This window comes from Mustelus asterias, chromosome 9, assembly GCF_964213995.1.
Source record: "Mustelus asterias chromosome 9, sMusAst1.hap1.1, whole genome shotgun sequence".
Lineage (NCBI taxonomy): Eukaryota > Metazoa > Chordata > Chondrichthyes > Carcharhiniformes > Triakidae > Mustelus > Mustelus asterias.
In genome coordinates, this window is record NC_135809.1 from 45462065 (window position 1) to 45477510 (window position 15446).

The window sequence follows — 15446 nt, forward strand, 5'->3', positions numbered from 1 at the left end:
ATTCTATTCTATGTAACCTTGATCTGTTTTGTTGACCTGGTCTTCAAATCAAAAGTATTGAGGTACCCTAAAGACAAGAGACCTTACCTTGCATTGATTTCATATGTTTGCATTCTTGGAGATTAACAAAAGGATTAAGAGTCTGTCAGGTTGCAATAGATGCATTCCTTCCATTACTGCAACCATCTTTATCTTAGCTGGTTAGCTAGTTAATCCGATTCCACGCTTTTATAAGCTGCTGTAGTCACCTGCTGGAAGTCAACCTCAAATTCAGAGCCACTGGTTCTGTCTCCACTCGATACAAACGCCTGGAAAGTGAATCAAAGCCTCTGCACCTCCTGACTCGGAGACAGGAAGACTGAAGCAAGCTCCTTAGCTTGATACGGACTGGTTACTCTTCCTGCAAGCAGTTGTACTAGAGAACTCTACTGTAACCTACTGTAGATTAGAATTTCGCAGGTACAATTTATTAATACTATCAACTGCACTTCACCCTCTATATCTCTCAGACAATAAAATCTGAAATCTAATTCTCTCACAATTCTGCTCTCTGGAATGGTCGTACTACTTTTCCAAGGTGCTATCGCAACTTCTCTGTTCAATTTTGGTGTTTTTTTAAATGAAAGCACAATGAGAAGATCAAACAAACGACTCACAGCGCCAGGGACCCGGGTTCGATTCCCTTGGGTCACTGTCTGTGCGGAGTCTGCACATTCTCCCCGTGGCTGCATGGGTTTCCTCCGGGTGCTCCAGTTTCCTCCCACAGCCTGAAAGGCGTGCTGGTTAGGTGCATTGGCTATGCTAAATGTACCTGAACAGACACCGGAGTGTGGCGACTGGGGGATTTTCACAGTAACTTCATTGCAGTGTTAATGTAAGCCTACTTGTGACAAATAAATAAACTTTAACTTTAAACATGAAAACACTTGAAAGTCTCAGCTAACACAACAGGGGTTGTCCTACCCCAGATGGCCCAGTCAGTAAGGCCGAGACTACTTTCTCCTTGAAGAGCTGAACAGTCAGATAGTCAGCCGTCAGTTACAACTGGACTCTACAACATGAATTTTTATGATATTAAATCAAGCACCCAGTGTAGTGAGCTTCATGTTCACTGCCTGTTTGTGATTGTCAAATGCGGCCTCATTTACAAAGAGTAACAAGGCTGGTAAGCTGCGGCAGTACAAACAGCGCTCAACTGCAAGCTGCTATTTCAGGGATGCTTCCTTGTTGCTGTGCAAAAATCACTAATGAATAAGAGCACCTGCTTTTCAAACAGGGCAATGAAAATGTTGCGGATTGACCTCTTTGGCAGCTCATGCCTCTGCTTATATTAGAGACACTAGGTTTGTATGTTGGAGGCTACCAGAATGAATGAGCAGAAAAGCTTCAGGTAATTTGCCACGGTCAGGTTATGCAGCTTTGAAGAATATATGTGAGCTAATAAGTATTCCTCATCATTTTATAATCTGGCTGAGGCAATATGCTAAATGTAAAGGGTAAACCTGAGAAACACATGATGCTGATGTAATGATGGTATAACACCATGTGATCGAGTAACAGAGATAGTTCCGACCACACAGAGTTCCCAGTTTGTATTTAATAGTTGCAAATGAGGAATCGTGGTTTTATCAAACTACAGTCTCGAGCAGTTTACTTTGGGAGAAAAGACCAGCCCCAAAGAATCCCGTCCAGATCCCAAATAGATAGCCAGTTAAAGAGCCAGAAAGCGTTTTTTAAAAATCAGCCATAACCGTGGCAAGTGAAGAGATCCTTGATAAGACAAAAGGACTGTTCAAAACTCACCAACACAATCCGCGCAATGAGTGCAGCAGGTTCAAGCTGAGACACAGAGCCAGAGTCCCGACAGCAGTGAGCATACACCTAAAGCAACAAGCAGCAGCAATGAAATAGCAACAATTCCAGAGTCGGTAAGGGCATGGAATCCACTCCCAGAACCATCTTGGAGCAATGAAGGCTGCAACAGACTCAGAACGGACAACAAGTGGAGAAAGCTTCACAAGATAGAGAACTTCTTCTGATTTGTACAAAAAAGGTCAAAAGGATCACATCAGCACATTACCTTATGCACATATTGCTGATGTGATGGCAAGGCAGGGGGTTGATGTGACTTCAATTTCTTATGAAGATGTAATCATTTTATTCATATTTCAGTATTTGCAGAAGTTTAATTGTAGAAGGAGCAAAATTTAACAAGAGGAAGCAAAAAGCAGGTGAAAGCACGGATTTCTTCATCAATGATCAATACAGTCTGACAGGAAACAGGATTATGGAATCTTTGTAAAGGAATTGATTTGTGATGGAATGAGTCCGAGATGAAGTATTATCAGGTATCTCACAGAGAAGACAAGGTATTGGCAGTTCTTTTAGCTCCTGGCTCTTTACTGCACACAAAAGACAATTAGAAATCATTTTTTCTATAGAATGAGTAATGCCTGGTCACCAGACTAATTACTGGGCTCTTGCATGAGATTTCTCTATCCTTAAGTGACCTTGGTGAAGTCTTTGAAGAATATCAAGCCAAAGTTCTCTTATTGAAGGCAAGCAAGTTGTCAAAGACTGTAAGAGAACAAAGAACAAAGAACAGAACAGAACAGAACAGGAATAGGCCCTCCAAGCCTGCGCCGAACATGATGCCCGAACTAAACTAAAACCGTATGCACTTAGAGTTCGCATCCTTCCATTCCCATCCTATTCATGTATTCATCTAGTTGCCCCTTAAATGACACTATCATACCTGGGGGGTACGAACTATCAAGTAAGAAGTCTCACAACACCAGGCTAAAGTCCAACTGGTTTATTTGGAATCACGGGCTTTCGGAGCGCTGCTCCTTCCTCAGGTGAGTCATTGGCAATTTAGCATGACCTAACCTGCACATCTTTGGACTGTGGAAGAAACCCACAAAGACACTGGGAGAATGTACAAATTCCACATATACAGTGACCCAAGGCCAGAATCGAACCCAGGTCCTGGCACTGTGGGGCAGCAGTGTTAACTGGTGTGCAGGATAGTAAGGTGAGCTACTCACCCGAGGAAAGAGCACCACTCTGAAAGCTTGTGATTCCAAATAAACCTGTCGGACTTTAGCCTGGTGTTGTGAGACTTCTTACTGTGCCCACCCCAATCCAATGCCTGCATCTCCACATCACAAACTATCAAAGAGTTGCTGAGGAAGAATGAAGACCTTAACCTAGGCTCTTCAGAGTTACCAAAGCTCACCATTACAAAATGATTTCTCACTGTCTCACTGATGGGAAGGAAATTGAGAACACAGCTTCTATCTCTGACTCAGGAACTTCAATCCAATATCATCTCAAACAAACAGAAGAGAGTAAAACAGTGTGAGCAAGAACAGAGAAAGAAAGAGGTTCGTAACTTTAGCCACTAGCACAGAGCACGAGTTACCAGTGCTAAAGCCCTGGGAGAGATTATATGTGCAAGACCGAGAAAGAAAATACACAATCATTGAAAGAACTCCACAACCGAGACCATATGGGATTAAGACAGAGCAGGCAACTACAAGGAGAAATAGCAGCATCTTAATATCCTTGGAAAGAAAGCCGATAGAAACTTGGGCTTACTGCACAGATCCTGAAGAGAAAGTAAGACAAAGTTTTACAGTCACTCAGGCGAAGAACACTCGCACTAAAAAGGAGAGCACAGAATATCCTCAACCTCAGAGATCAGAGCAAAATCAGGGAATTTGGTCAAAGCACCTCAAAGATTAACCCTGTGAAGTCTGAGATTTTGGTGGCACGGTAAGAAGTCTCACAACACCAAGTTAAAGTCCAACAGGTTTATTTGGAAACATGAGCTTTCAGAGCGCTGCTCCCTGGAGATCACATGGTCTGGAATGGGGGGGTGGGGGTAAGTTAATAGGTTGTAATGAACAAAGCATCGTAGCTGTGAGGGACAGCTCGGTGGATAGGATATTGGTATGTAGATAGGCTGGAAAATTGGGCGGGGATCCTGGATTCAGGATTCAATCCTGGACCGGGGAGCGGCGCGGGCTTGGAGGGCCGAAGGGCCTGTTCCTGTGCTGTATTGTTCTTTGTTCTTTGTTCTTTGTTCATCAGGTAACTCACCTGATGAAGGAGCAGCACTCCAAAAGCTCGTGTCCATAATTTATTACTCCCTCTTTAACACAGCAACTTGTGTGATCATTTGAAAAAATGATCCCACAAAGCATATTTAGCACAATACATGTTCACGTATTCAGGTGTAAGTGTGGTGAATGACAACTTGGCTGTCAATGTTCTTTATAAACTTCCAACATTTCAGCATGGTTCAATTTGCAGGACAAATAATCGGATAAAACAGCACAGAGAACTGGTGCAGTTCCTCTCCGCTTTAGCCTAAATGGTGACCGGTCACCATGAGTAGCTTTTGCTGAATTTTGAGGGACCTAATAAGAATGTAGTGGGCAATGATGAACGTAGAGGTCTCCCCAGACATTCAGACCTTTTGATTACTATCCTCACCTCCTGCAAGTTTTGCAGAATCTACCATGGCACACTATTATTTTCTGTTTCAGCCACCATTCTATTATTTATTTGATTTCTGTAGGCATTCTTCAGATAGTTGAAATTAGGTGCAGCGAGTGAATCATAGTATCAGTGAAGGGGCAGGTGGTGGAGTCAGAGCAACAGCAAGATACCATTGTGCACATGGGTAGCTCATATCTTATCCCAGCTCTAGGGCTCAGGGATCTGGACCTTGCATAGCTTGCACTCAAGTACAGGATGCTATTTGAACAGTGCTTTTTCCAGTCACTGGAGGGTGCATCAAGCACTCTGCAAGGTCTGGTAATAGATGAAGGAGCCCAGCAAGCACGAACAGGAAGTTGTAAATAAACAGAGCTAAAGTCAATGGAACATATTGCAACTCTAGGAGCACCGAGCAGCCCAGCACTTGATCACCAAGATAGAACACCATGAGTGCTCAAAGTGCAGCTTCAGGGAATTTATGCCGTTTTTAGTAAACGTTTGTACACTAACGTGCGAATTATACAAAACCCAACTCCTGGACAGATGAATGCTGGTGTCCAGCAAACAACAAGAGTATGGGTACATTTGACATGAATGACGCAGCTGACAGTCTGATAATACAAATTATTTGAGGCTTATGATATAGCAGTAACTAGCTATCTCCAGGAGAGGATCCATTCAGTTCAATCTTACAGCACCCAAAACACACACAGGTTAATGTCAACTTAATCCGCACAGGGGGAAGTTACGATTGAATCAGGTGTGGTGTACACTGGCAGTTAATCCAATCCTGTCAATTATTTGTTGCTTTGGGTTAATTATAATTACCCCAACATGGAAATATAGTAGGATACCAAATACTAGGTACATATACAAGTCTCTTTTGGAGTATGATGGGGAGGTGATGGCCTAATGGTATTATTGCTAGACAACTAATCCAGGTACTCAGCTAATGTTCTGGGGACCAGGGTTCGAATCTCACCACAGCAGATGATGGAATTTGAATTCAATAAAAAAATTCTGGAATTAAGAATCTACTGATGACCATGAAATCATTGTTGATTGTCAGAAAAACCCATCTGGTTCCCTAATGTCCTTTAGGAAAGGAAATCTGCCATCCTTATCTGGTCTGGCCTACGTGTGACTCCAGAGTCACAGCAATATGGTTGACTCTCAACTGCCCTCAGGCAATTTAGGATGGGCAATAAATGCTGGCCAGCCAGCGACACCTATGTCCCATGAATAAAAAAAACAAAACAAGGCTGCACTTTATTTCAAATTTTCTAAGATGGTGTGGAATATCTAATAACATAAAATTAATGGCATCCATGAAACCCAAGATGATAGAGGGGTCAACAGTCCTATACCACTACTGTCTTTACGCAATTAGTACATTGATGGAGAGGACACTTTGCTGAAGATTCCATCAGTGAGAGGTTGCATTGTACATTGGAGAATGATGCTCGGGAGCACAGAAGGTTAAAACAATGCTGGGCTTCTTTAGCAGCCAATTCCATTGTCTCAGCAATTTCCACTTTTGGAATCCACATTATCTTCTTCTTTGGCAGTCCCTCATGGTCAAGGGTGACTTGCTTCCACTCCAGGGAGGTGGGTTATGCGGTGGCTGAATAGTCCAATCCTGGAGCTACAGACTCTACAAGTTTGGTAGGTGGTGTTTGATGAGGTGGGCGGGTAGGACACTCTGGATTCTGTGCTCTCTTTCCGCTTGGCTTCTATATGCTCCACCCGGTGATGCTCCACCCGGTGATGCTCCACCCGGTGATGCTCAAGGTGATTGGTAGCTTTGCAGATGTTTCTTCTCCAGTTTGTGCAATTAAAAGGCAAGTGATTTTGCCGTGTCAATGGGGATGTTTGTATTTATTGAGGGAGGTTTTCAGAATGTCCTTATAGTGTTTTCTCTGACTTCATGGTGATCGCTTGCCATTGTGGAGCTTGAGGTAGAGCGCTTGTTTCATGAGTCATGTGTCGGGCATGAGGACAATGTGGCCCATCTATCGCAGCTGATGGAGCCTGACCAGTGCCTCGATACTGGGGATATTGAGCTGGGAGAGGAGCTCACATTGGTATACTTACCCTGCCAGTGGATTATCCTACAGAGGCAACATTGGTGATATCTCTCCAGGGCTTTGAGGTGTCTGCTGTACATTGTCCATGTCTCTGATGCATATAGGAGGACGGGGACCACGACTGCTGTGTAGGCCATGAACTTGGTTCTGGATTTGAGGTCTTGGGCTTTGAATACTCTGTTCCTCAGGAGAGTGAAGATTGCACTGGCACATTGGAGCCAACGCTGGATTTCATCTTCAACATCTGCTCACATCAAGTGGAGGCTCCCGAGATATGGAAAATGATCCACATTGTCCAGGAGCTCACTGTGGATCTTGATGATTGGGGGACAGTTTTGTGTGACAGGAGTGGACTGGTAGAGAACCTTTGTTTTCCGGATGTTTAGTCTGAGGCCCATTCTCTCATATGCCTCAGTGAATGTGTCAACAATGGTTTTGTAGCTTGGCCTCTGAGTGTGAACTCACAGGCATCATCTGCATACTGCAGCTCAATGACAAAGGTTGGAGTGGTCTTGGTTCTGGCCTGCAGGCATCAGAGGTTGAATAGTTGCCCACTTGTCCAGTAGGTTAGCTCCATTCCAGCGGGGACCTTCAGGGTGATGGGGTGGAGTGTTGCTGCGAGGATGATGATAAAGAGCGTTGGTGCGATGACACAGCCCTGTTTGACTCCAGTTTGCACACATATTGGGTCTACGGTGGTTCCACTGGTGAGGATCACGGCTTGCATTTCGTCATGGAGCAGGTGGAGAATGGTGACGAATTTCTGAGGGCAGCCAAATTTGAGGAGGATGTTCCACAATCCCTCACGGTCGAAGGCCTTTGCGAGATCAAAGAAGGCTACGTACAGAGGTTGATGCTGCTCCCTGCACTTTTCTTGGATGCGTTGCATGCTGAAGATCATGTCTATTGTGCCTCTTGATGGACAGAAACCGCACTGAGACTCAGGGAGGAGTCTCTATGTTTCTATACTATGTTTTCTATTGTTTGCCAATAATGCTGCCCATTTTATTTTCCCCAATTTCTTTTCTCAGCCCCTCAAAAATAAGCTTCTCTTCAGTCTATTAACTTGGATTTTGTCACCTACCATATGATCACTCTGCCTGGATGTTGAATCTACTTTTACTCCTCTTTTAATTCCCCTATTACTATATCCAATAGTGAATCTTCCCTTGTACAGACAGAGCACCGACTCCAGCTCCTGCAGTTTCTGGACTAGCACTGTCTCTTTGGTTGAAGGTGTAAAGTGATGTCTATAATATCTTGTAACACTTCCATCTGGCTGTTACTCCTTTCCCTTTCACATTCAGTTTTGGTTTTTGAGGCAAATGTATAGCTTGAATCAGTGCCAGAAGTAACAATCGTCAAACTTCAAACAGCGATGGTGTTTAAAATAATTGGGCAAATATCAGCAAGTTAAAGACTCACATGATCAGAATCTCTTCCAATAAACTGTATTCACTGTACAACCTTTGAGATTGTTGAGAAAATGTGGCCACTTTAATTTTCAAAGCAAAATTTCACAGCTCATGTTTAATTTCATCAGTAGAGGATTTATTGACAAGAAAAGCCCAGCCTGACACCATGTTGAACAGTCGTTATAGGGAGCAGCCACCAATACGCTGGATGATAATACGTTTGATTGAGTAATGGTGGCGATAGAACCAAGTGCAGAGCACCAGAGTTAAAAACAGCGGAAAAAAGGCACCATCAGCCAACGCAGCAGTGATTAGGCAACATTAAGCTTGAAGCTGAAAAAGCCACAAAGGGAGTGAGGGAAAGATGTCTGGCTGGGAACAAGTAGAAAATTGAGACGAGTCTTGATTCCAATACAATGCAGGGAAAAGAACAAGCAGTAATGATTGTAAAGTGTAGTTATCAGCAAAAGCCAGAAGGGTTGGAGAACGAATGGAGGAGGGCTTTGACCTGGGAAAGATAACAGCAATTTATTAATGAAGCTGATGGGAAAGAATTCAAGAATAAGCCATCAGCAACAATTAACACCGTGAGCAGGCAGAAGGATTGGGGTGAGAATCAGAGTTCAATCCAGTATCATGGAACCCTCCTGCAAGTCTTCACTCACCTTGTACTGAACACCCTCCTCCTAATAATTTGTTGTCTGGAATTGCGGGGCTAACACGAGTCCCTTTCTATTCTCCTATTAGTGAGAATTTTATCCGCTTGTGTGACTTGTGCTATAAAATGCACATCAGTTTATTGGGTGGTAAAATTGAAAACAGTACTGAGAGACCAGTCAAGCAGATTATACTTCATTACAGAAATTATGATGCATTCCTGTGTTGCATGCAAAAGAATGATGCAAAGATTAGGCTACCTTCCCTTAAACACAAAACATTAAAACTTAAATTCATAGGACACGAGCAAAAACAAAGCCTCGGAATAACAAAAAGATGTGGATCAAAAGACCTTTCATGTGAACCTTAGAATCTGAGTCTTGTGCTTTTTTAAAAACTCTGACCAAAAATAACATAAGGCCTTGTGACTCTTTAGATGTGCTGCATATAAAGCATTAAACTCTTTCTAAATGTTTAGGTGAGCCACTCACTCACAAGGTTAACATTCAGCACCTGGATGGGGAAATCTTTTCATCAGAATTTCGGGATGTGTGATAGGCTGGATTGTCCACGGGCCTATGTCACTGGGCTGTGAAGTTTGACTTCTCTCCTATAGGGACATGAGACTTGGTAAAGGCTCTCATCTTTTATGTCTTAGCCACCAAATCAATTTTTACATTGGTTGGTGAGGGCCGTGTTTTAATGTTGTATAACATTATTATAAAATATTTTACTATTACTGTTTACACCAGCAGTAATGATCACCACAGCAACAATAAATACAGCAAGCCCTCCGCAGAAGAGCAATCAGGAAGGAAAGATTCTTCAAGTGATTGCATGTTAAATGTTAACAAAACCAGGCAGTGTAGTCTATTCCGCATTTTATTAATTTAACAAAATTATAAATACATTGTGGATGAAACTGTTAAAGTATGAATTATAACACGTGGGCTGGTTTCCTTTCATCATTAGCACCTGGGACTGAAGCAACCCCAGTGCAAGGGGTCCAAGTTCCCTCCTCCAACAGCTCAATGTGGAAATAAGCCTCGGTCCTCTCAACCCAGCTGTTAACATTCCCGGATCTCGCTGCAGACATTAAATGGAAAATATCACCACTCCCTCACCTCAGAAACACAAGTTTTCCCATATGTTGCCTTCAATAATGTTATGTTAATTACATTTGAGCTTATTAATTCTTGTTAGACACTTCTCCCTTACATTAATGAAATAGAATAGGCAAGCATTGGACTCTGGTAGTTCTCATACCCCTTTAGCAACAATGCACAGTAAAAGATTAATACTGTTTTAAGGCACAAGTGCATGATTCATAATAAGATTCTATCCACACGACATTAAAGTCATTTTATTTTCTTGTTTTAATCTCTGTACTACACATACCAATGGTGCAGCAGCAAAACAGGATCAGGGCCCAATCTGCACCTCCCCACTATACAGTTGAAATGAGAACTCGATAAATAAAAGGAAAAGTAGCAGGTTTGTGAAAAGTCTACAATGCTTAAGAACAATGCCAGTGGCATTATCAAAACAAACACTGACTTTTTACATCAAGTTTTCTTGTTCTATAAGTATCCAGTCAAAAACTGATGATCATTTCAAATCACTTGCTTCTTCACCATCTTTGTATCAGCAAGTGACAAAGTTCAAGTATCATGAGCTGACATCCACTCAGTCAGAGTCTGTGGGCAATATAATTTAATACAGAATTTGGGATCCATTCTGTTCATTGACTTCCTGAGGTTGGCTGCAGTGTTTGAAGTAGTGTTTATGGCAGAACCTCATTGGGCAGAATCCTGGAGCTGAAGACTTGGCTATAGTACTCGATCAGTAGCTCAGTAAACATGTTTATTGGTGGGAGGGCGTGCAACGTTGCAGGTCCTTTTGTGGGCCAGATCAGATTCACTCCAAAGACACATGCCAGGTTTGAAGGGTTCATTTTATTAAAAATACTCTCCTGGGACACCTAAGACACAATAGACTTGATTAGATTTCAACATGATGTAAAACATGCTGCATTATCAATGAACACAAAGATTTACCTACCTGCTAAGTTAAGAGTCTCCATTGCTCTAAGCTATAGTATTAGCATGGGGTATGTGGCAAAGACGGACCCACAGAGCAGTCTGACTCGCTGTGACTGTGGCTACAGCTTGAATCTAGTTTGGAGCAATCTGGAGCTGGTGACACTTATGAAAAGACTCAACTGGCTGAGTACGAGATTCAGCATCTTTTTTTTAAAAGCAAGGAATGCGTTTCCATATGTACTTAATTATTTTTTTCTTTTTAGATTTTGGTATCTGAGCTATTTAGCCTCTTACTCACACTTTTAAGGCTATATTTCTAACAAAGCTCAAAATCTATATTGTGCAGTTGTCCAATGGAAAAACAAAGTGAAGTATCTTCTTCCCTGGACATTAAATGGGAATACCATCATTGAATTCTCCATTATCAACATCCTGGGGGTTACTATTGATGAGAAACTAAATTGGGCCAGTCACAGAAATATGTGACAACACGAGCAGGTCAGAGGCTGGGGATTCTGCAGTGAATCCCAACTCGCCAAAGCTCTTCCACCACCTACAGGGTACAAGTCAGGAGCGTGATGGAATGCTCTCCACTTGCCTGGATGAGTGCAGCTCCAAAACTCAAGAAGCTTGACACCATCCAGGACAACGCAGCCCAATTGATTGGCACCCTTTTCACTAGCTTCAAGATTCACTCCTCCACCACTGATGTACAATGGCAGCAGTGGGTACCATCTATGAGATGCACCTCAGCAACTCACCAAGGCTCCTTCGAAAGCACCTTCCAAACCTGTGACCTGTACTGCCGAGAAGGATACACGCAGCAGATGCATGGGAACACCACTGCATCCAAGTTCGCCTCCAAGCAACACATCACCCTGACTTGGAACTATATCACCATTCCTTCACCGGCATTGGGATCTCTTTTCCTAACAGCACTGTGGCGGCACCTACCCGGAAAGACTGCAGCAGTTGAGGAAAGCAGCTCACCACCACCTTTAAGGATTGGGTAGAAATGCTGGCCTCATCATTGCTGCTGCTCCAATCCCACAAACAAAGATATTAAAATAAGCACAGGACAAATAGAGCTTTTAAAAATGATCCTGGCACTTCATTGACAGCTCGCAATAAATAAACATAATTTTCCAGTCAACTGGTTAATACCAGTGAAATGTGGAGTAATTATGCTTCCAACAGGATGGCACAATGATGACAATATTGGACATTTCTAGGCCATGGGGACTTACTATGCACCAAATGTATTGTCCTGACTCTATCTTCCAGCACTGAACTGTGTTGGAGGAATTTTTCCAAATGCGCAATTTTTAAAAATCCAAAAATAAAATGTGACATGAATGAAGTGATGGGCCCTGCCAGTTCCTCAACAAAAAAAAAGGAATACTACATTTGAGTGCTTTTCAGCCCAACAAGGATTAATTACATCACAAGTTTTTTACAATAAAGAATAATAACGAACTATAATCCACCAGACACATTTGGAAGATTGTCCAGTGTAGCGTGCCACCATGTTCTCTCCAATAGTTTAAAATGCATCATTTCAGCTTTCATTCAACCTTAGCTTATATCCACTTGTTTTGATCAGAGGTAGTTTATTGAAGATGTAGTTATTCTGACTGGACTTGAGTAAGAACACATGTACCCCAGGCAGCCAGATATTTGAACCAATAGGATGGCCAGCAGCTTCAGCTGAGTTGCTCCAGCCTATTAATACAGATCAGGACTAAATTCAGAACTTTGAAATGGCCTTAACTAGTTGCCCAGCTGAAAGTGTCATCATCATCAGGATCTGTACTAAAAATCAACAGTCCAAAGAATTTGAATTATGGCAGAATTATACTTAGGAACTGGTTCGATGTCAGCATTCAGTTTGGACTTTTCAATTATAGGATACATTTGTAAAACAAAGCTAGCTCTTTCATCTAATGGCATCAACAGCTCCTTGAATAGCAGGTTCATGCTACAGAATTGCACAATAGTAACATATTCACCAATGGCCTAATATGTAAAGGCACTGTAAGTCCCAAATTTTCCTGAGTTCACTGATACTACTAGGACATCCGCTTGAATATTAGAATAGGCTTCATATTTGTGCGCTTGGGAAGGAAGGAATTGGTCAGGGAGCCAACTCCTACTCGTTATCTAGTGACCTCTGCTTAAAATTATACACGTGGTCCTCGGAGTGGGATTCCGTCCTTGCCTGAAAGGGCCAGAGACAACCACCTATCAAGCTCATACTCAAGGCCAAGCAACTTCAGCATGGTACTTAGAGGATTTCTGAAGAACTATATAACGAAAGTAAGCACCTCAGGACAGGAGAGAAGCAAGTAAGGAGTGGGAATTTGTTGCAGCACCAAGTGGGCCAATTGCCCAGTTTCCCCATTGGTAGAACACTGTCTATATCACAGATCAGTCTCATCAACCACAGGCCAGCCGCAGCTCACCAACTTTCTGCTACCTTATTTTAAATGAAAATTTAAGCTCCCCTCCTCCCAAGGGATAGCATTGCATTTGTAAATCACAAAACCATGCACATATATGCGTGACACGATCTTTGTAAATAACATACAGAGCATTGCAAGACTTTTTTCCAATACTCACCATGTTAAGGAAGCATATCAGGTACTTCACAACAATATAGTTGTGTTCTGGAAGGCTCTGTATTATTTGCTTGCATCGAGTTACTCGTAGGCTGCTTTCAACAACTAGAATCAGGAGTGTATGTATCAGTTAGAGGTTAAATCAATTGCATAAAAACAGTAGTAACAGGCACATTATCAGCTTTGTGTCAACTTGCTCGGCTGAGCAAGAGGTTCTGTTCCAAGAGGCGCAGATTATTAGTAGTGACCTGCTGTGATGAACAGCCTCCTGAAGCATGGTGCTCAGACATGTCGAGAAAACAGATTCTTAGCTTGTAGATTCCTACTTGTCATCTAGTAATCTCTGCTTAAAATTGTACACATGGTCCTCAGAGTGGGAACAGATCAGATGTGGTTGGGGCCACACGTGTACCCGGCCCAAGGGGCCGCGCGTGGACCCGTCCCCGGGGGGGGGGGGGGGGGGGGGGGGAGGGTGGCGCGTGTGGACCCGGCGCGGGGGCTGTTACCTCATTTCAGCTGGATCTCCTGCAGAGGAGCACGTGGCTAAGGAGAAGGAAGCTGGTGCTGCTCCTGCTGGTGACAGTGTGGCTTTTGCCTCTCTTCAGAGGTTCAATGAGGAGCTGCACAAGCTGCTCCCTTGACACAGCGAAGACTCAAAACAGGGAAATGCAACTGAAGTGAAAATGTGAAGCACCTTCCAGCAAGCTGGCAATCTGTCAAGCAGTGGAAGTGCTCTCAGAGAAGAAGTTTATTTATTAGTGTCACAAGTAGGCTTACATTAACACTACGATGAAGTTACTGTGAAAATCCCCTAGTCACCACACTCCGGCGCCTGTTTGGGTACACAGAGGGAGAATTTAGCATGGCCAGTGCACCTAATCAGCATGTCTTTCGGACTGTGGGAGGGAACCGGAGCACCCGAGGAAAGTCACGCAGACACAGGGAGAACATGCAGACTCCGCACAGACAGTGACCCAAGCTGGGAATCGAACTGGGTCCCTGCGACTGACAGGCAGGGGTGCTAACTACTGTGCCACCCGAAGTCCTTTGAACAGCAGCATTCCAATGGCCATGGCTGGAGTTCATCAACGTAACAAATCAAAGCTTTAAACTCATCAGCATAACTAATCATAGCTTTCCCAGCTTTTCAGTTTCACTGAAGATGTTCTCAACGTGCAGTCACAACCGTGACTATGACGAGTTGCTAAGTTGTTGGGAACAGATCCCCTGGTTGGGAAATTCAGAAATGAGGATTGGAGCAGTTCTTAATTGATATTTTAAATACTTTAATAACTAATTGACAGACCCGAGGAGACTGCTTGCCTTCCATCCAACCCTTCAGAAACCTGGGAGGGTAAGATGATCCTGATCGGACTATATCAATTTTAGGGGATTTAACTCCTCGCACATACTTCCCTTGCTTGGGAAAATTTCCTCCCATTGCCTTTTCTAGCACTCACTCTATCTCTGATGTTGAAGCAGTCTGTGCTCTACAAAGCTCATCGACTTCATCCCCAGAGTCTCCTTAAAAGTGCTTCTGGCATATTCAATTGTTATGCAAATGTAACATCACTTCATTCTCACCACCACACCGGCAGGTCTCTGTGTTCACTCTGTGCTGACATATTTCTGTGTGTATAAAGCAATGAAGCAAAGCACCTCTGGCAGTGCTTTGTTTAAAAATGAAGTTTCATCACTTTAATAAGACAGGTTTCCTGTTTACTGATTGGCAGTAACAAATCGCATTGTAATTCATTCAACATTAAGTTATTTTATAGTTTAAAAACAAATGAAAATTATCTGGCAAACATCTGCAGCACTAAATGTTTAAATTAAAAAGGACTGCCACAGCCAGCACCATAGACTCTCTCTACCCCTGCAGCCATCAATTTCACTGTACAGCAGTTTTTGAGAAGACATCTTGCTGCCATTTGTTTAAGAAAATCTGGATGGGGGAGGGAGCAGAGAAATTGGATCCTTGAATCAAGCCAGCAGGTTTGGATTTTATTAAAGGGAACATTCTCTTCAATAACTATTGCAGAATACACAATCTATCCCCATAATTTTCCAACTTGCAGTCAAATATAAAAAAATGCATCTTTTTTTCTTGTCCCGTGCAGT

At 42.9% G+C, this 15446-nt stretch overlaps 1 protein-coding gene across 1 annotated transcript in view; it reads right to left on the reverse strand.

Moving 5' to 3' along the window:
• Positions 1-9530: 9530 nt before the first annotated feature.
• The window catches only part of LOC144498661 (rho GTPase-activating protein 8-like), a 92381-nt gene continuing 86465 nt past the window's right edge, over positions 9531-15446 (reverse strand). Inside the window, exons 12-13 of the mRNA XM_078220114.1 lie at positions 13327-13430; positions 9531-10646 (exon numbers count right to left, since the gene is read on the reverse strand). Of these exons, the coding sequence (XP_078076240.1) occupies positions 10449-10646; positions 13327-13430 (302 nt within the window). The 3' untranslated portion in view covers positions 9531-10448. The remainder of the gene's footprint in view (positions 10647-13326; positions 13431-15446) is intronic.